General features: G+C 43.7%; 1 protein-coding gene across 1 annotated transcript; it reads left to right on the forward strand.

Annotated features, from left to right (window-relative positions):
• Positions 1-202: 202 nt before the first annotated feature.
• On the forward strand, positions 203-2,473 carry LOC115827827 (heat shock protein beta-1). Its single transcript, XM_030791734.1, has 4 exons — positions 203-581; positions 800-863; positions 1,122-1,242; positions 1,964-2,473. Exons 1-4 carry the CDS (start codon positions 203-205, stop codon positions 2,471-2,473), a joined length of 1,074 nt encoding a protein of 357 aa, XP_030647594.1.
• The last annotated feature ends 1,234 nt before the right edge of the window (positions 2,474-3,707 follow it).

Raw genomic sequence — 3,707 nt, forward strand, 5'->3', positions numbered from 1 at the left:
TTTAGAAACCGTTTGACATTGTTTCTTTTCTTTTCGCAACTGCAGTGCCACTCAATTTGCGCATTTTAATTGGTCAAGAACTGAATTTTCTGTGTGAGGACAGATTCCCTTTGTCATCAAAAGTCTCACAATCTACTTTTTTCTTTCTTTTTTATATTCCCTATTTTTAGACTTCTTTTTTTTTAGTTTAATTACGTGAAAAATGGTCGACAGCGCTTGCAGGCCACAGTACAGCCGGGATGCCACTTGGTACCCTCTGACCAACTGGTGCCAACCTAGCCTACTTTTCAGTCAACATTTTGGCATGCCACCCTTCCTTGAACCGGGTGACTTCAATTGGCTTGCGGGCATATTCCGAAGGGTTGGGGCCTCGTCTTGGCCCGGGTATATGCGCGTTCCTCGCTTCGCGACTGTCACACAGGTTCCTCTAGAGCTCACCCCGAAAGTGGAACGGGAACTCTCCGGCGGAGTGTCCCAAGTACGCGCAGATGAGTACAAATGGAAGATAACTTTGGACGTCAACCATTTCGCTCCAACAGACATCTCTATCCGAACACAAGACGGCTTTTTAGAAATCGAAGGTAAGCATATTTTTTTCCATGACTCCCTACTGATTAGGGAATCAACATTAGTGATCAACATAATTATAATGTTTGGTAGGCCTATTTTAACCATAATCAGGGGTTAGGGTTAAAGTGTTAGATTTAAAGACAGTTCACGCAGAGAGTTAACGGAGCTTTATTCCCCGCTAACTGACATTTCCTAGAGTTTCCTAAATATGTCTATATTTAACCCACAGGTAAGCACGAAGAGAGAGGGGACGAACACGGATACATCACAAGATGTTTTACAAGAAAGTACAAGTGAGTTCATGCTTCGCCGTTTCGCCGTTACCAATAAGCCTATTGAAAGCAATTATTTTACTGTTTGGCAACATTCTAGGGTGTTTTTTTTAAGGAAAATAAATAAACAAACAAAAGAAAAATGTGATATTTGCCTGTGGCCTAAAATGCAGAAAGAAACCACAAATCTGCTCCGTTAATGTCAAATATTTCTTACAGTAGCTAACGTGAACCGGTAATTAAACTCAGAGGTAATGACGCTGTTTATTACTTGGTCAGACTCCCTATTGGAATAGCTACTGAGAGCATCCGCTCCACCGTGACTGGAGATGGAATTCTCATCGTGGAAGCCCCGTTACCTACAGCACCATCACCGGCTAATATCATCATTCCAGTACAAGTAAGGACCGATTCCCAAAACCTCTCGCTGACACACCTATACTGATATATAGAATGACTGCAAGGCCGTGCGCACGCGTAGCCTATATATGTACAGTTCATTAACTGACACGCTACTCGCAAATAGCAAACGAAGAATTGTACACTGTAGACTGAATAGACTCTTATTTGTTTACCACTAGTAATCAGGGTTTTCTGATGACCAGTGGCCTCTGTTAGATTTACTTGTTTAAGACACTGTCTTAAACAAAAATGAGAGTGCTCAGAAAAGGGAACTCACACATCTGAGTTTTCCAAGTGTTGCATTCATTAAATGGTTCCAAGTATTTATTTTAGCTCCTATGTCAATTTGCAGCTCTGTTGAGGCATGCAATTACCCGACTGCCGTCAAAATATGTTTTTCCATTTGAGCCAAGGGATTTCAGAAATAATTAGAGGTGTAACCCTGCAGTCGTATGTAAAAGTCAGGCACGTAAGTCTGCCAAATAGTTAATGAAATAATCATTCTTTTTTCCAATTATCAAATGACTGATTGTCATAATTACTAGCAATGCAATTACATAGTGACTACTTTGCACCCTTCAAAGGGTGTTTGGCCTTTTCCCACAACCCTAAGAATTTATTTATTTATTTTTTGGCTTAGCCCTGTGGTAGGCTGAGGATTTGAAGTTGCAGTTTTTATCTCTGGGTTACGGCTAAGATCAACTTTACATTCTGTGCAGGTGGAGAAGGAGACTTCATCTGCAGAGGGAGGACGTATTGATGTCCCCGGGTCTGAGGAGAACGTCGTGAGAGAGACAGTGAGTGAGGAGCAGCCAGGGGCTGCCATGGAGGCCTCTCAGAGCACAGGCTCTGAAGAAACCAAACCTGAGGAGGAAGGGGGAGTCATGGGAGGAGGTCCTGCAGACGTGCAAACCGCGACCAGGAAGGAGTCAGAGGAGAAGCCAGAGCCAAGCATCTCTGCGACGATCTCTGGAACTGAGGAAGGTTTGGGGATCAGGGAAAAAAAGGAGGAAGATGTGGAGCGGGAGCCGTCTCCAGAGGCTGCCCAGGTACCAGCTACACCTCCGGCTGAGGAGGTATCAGCCGGGAAACCTGACGTTGGAGGAGAGACGGCTGCCCGGGCTGAGGAGGCACAGCCAGGCCTCAGCCAGAGTCTGCAGCAGCAGGAGGAGTACAGCCCTCAACAGCAGCTCCCAGTGGAGCAGGAGCAAGTGGAGGAGACCAAGTAGACATCTACGCGATGTGACATGTAGACACCGACATGATCATCAGCAAAACACTTCTTAAAGAGAGATAGATTCTACGTAGATTCTAACTGCAGCAATTCACCTTATCTCAGCCAGCCTGCCCATCACCTCAACTGTAACATGCCATCTTGCAGCCTCCACTAATAAAAATATCTCGCACACAATCTTTTGAGGTTTGTTTTGTTTGTCTTATGAGTTGTCCTGACAATTTACAGAATGATCATGACCACTCTGACTCACTGGGTGAAATATTATCCATTAGTAGTTTACAAGTGATTGTGAATGATGGGAAATTTGTGTGTAGAAAATTAAGAGTATTAATTGCAGTAGATGGAAGTCTTACAAAACAGTATTTGTGTTGTATTCTACAGAAATTCAATACACGTGACCTCAGGGGTCCATGCGGTTGTCATGACAACCACCGTCTTCCGATTAGCTTCTGTCCTCAATACCCACAACCACGTGAGATAATTTTCCCAGTGTCTCGTTCAAAAATTGAAAAATTAGTATACGGGGTCATGTTTAAAACCGCCGAGGGTCTACTTTTGTCCACTGGGACAGGTTGACAATGAAGGTTTGACTGTGAATTGACGGGGGAGACAAACAGCGACAAACAGAAGTTGAAACGGCCTTTGTTCTCCCGGACACCTAGTGGGATGGTGGATTGGCCAGGCTGCGTCTGAATAAGCTCCCCTCGCCTCTAATCTGTTACCGAGTTTCTGCCGTTGTGCCGGAAACAAGTCCCTTGGAACCTTTCCCGAAAGTAGCAGGGACGCGGAAACAAAAGACGCAGATGTGTCTGCGTGAACGCGGCTGGGGAGGGGGGCGGGGGGGGGGGTAGCTTTTTATTGCGTAAACAATAAAGAGACATTTGGCACAAGTCTAACTAAAAATTCACTCACGTCACACAGAAAGACATCTTAATTATACATACGCGACAGGCAAAAGAAGGACAGGTGAGACGCGTTGTTTTGTTAGACCCCTGTCACAGTAGCTCTTCTGAACGCTGCCGGATGAATTGGCACAAGCCGCACATATTTACAGTAGCTTTATTATTCATCAAATATTAACCGTGATGAATCTTTTTGTTTATTTATTTGTTTCATTATTTTTTTTTCAATGTGTTTTTAATTTAATCCCACTGCTGGATTTATATAATTTTTTTTTTTGCAGCTAAAAAAAAAAACAAAGCCAAACAAAACAAAAAACAGCAGAG

Source organism: Chanos chanos, chromosome 14, assembly GCF_902362185.1.
Source record: "Chanos chanos chromosome 14, fChaCha1.1, whole genome shotgun sequence".
NCBI classification, from domain to species: domain Eukaryota; kingdom Metazoa; phylum Chordata; class Actinopteri; order Gonorynchiformes; family Chanidae; genus Chanos; species Chanos chanos.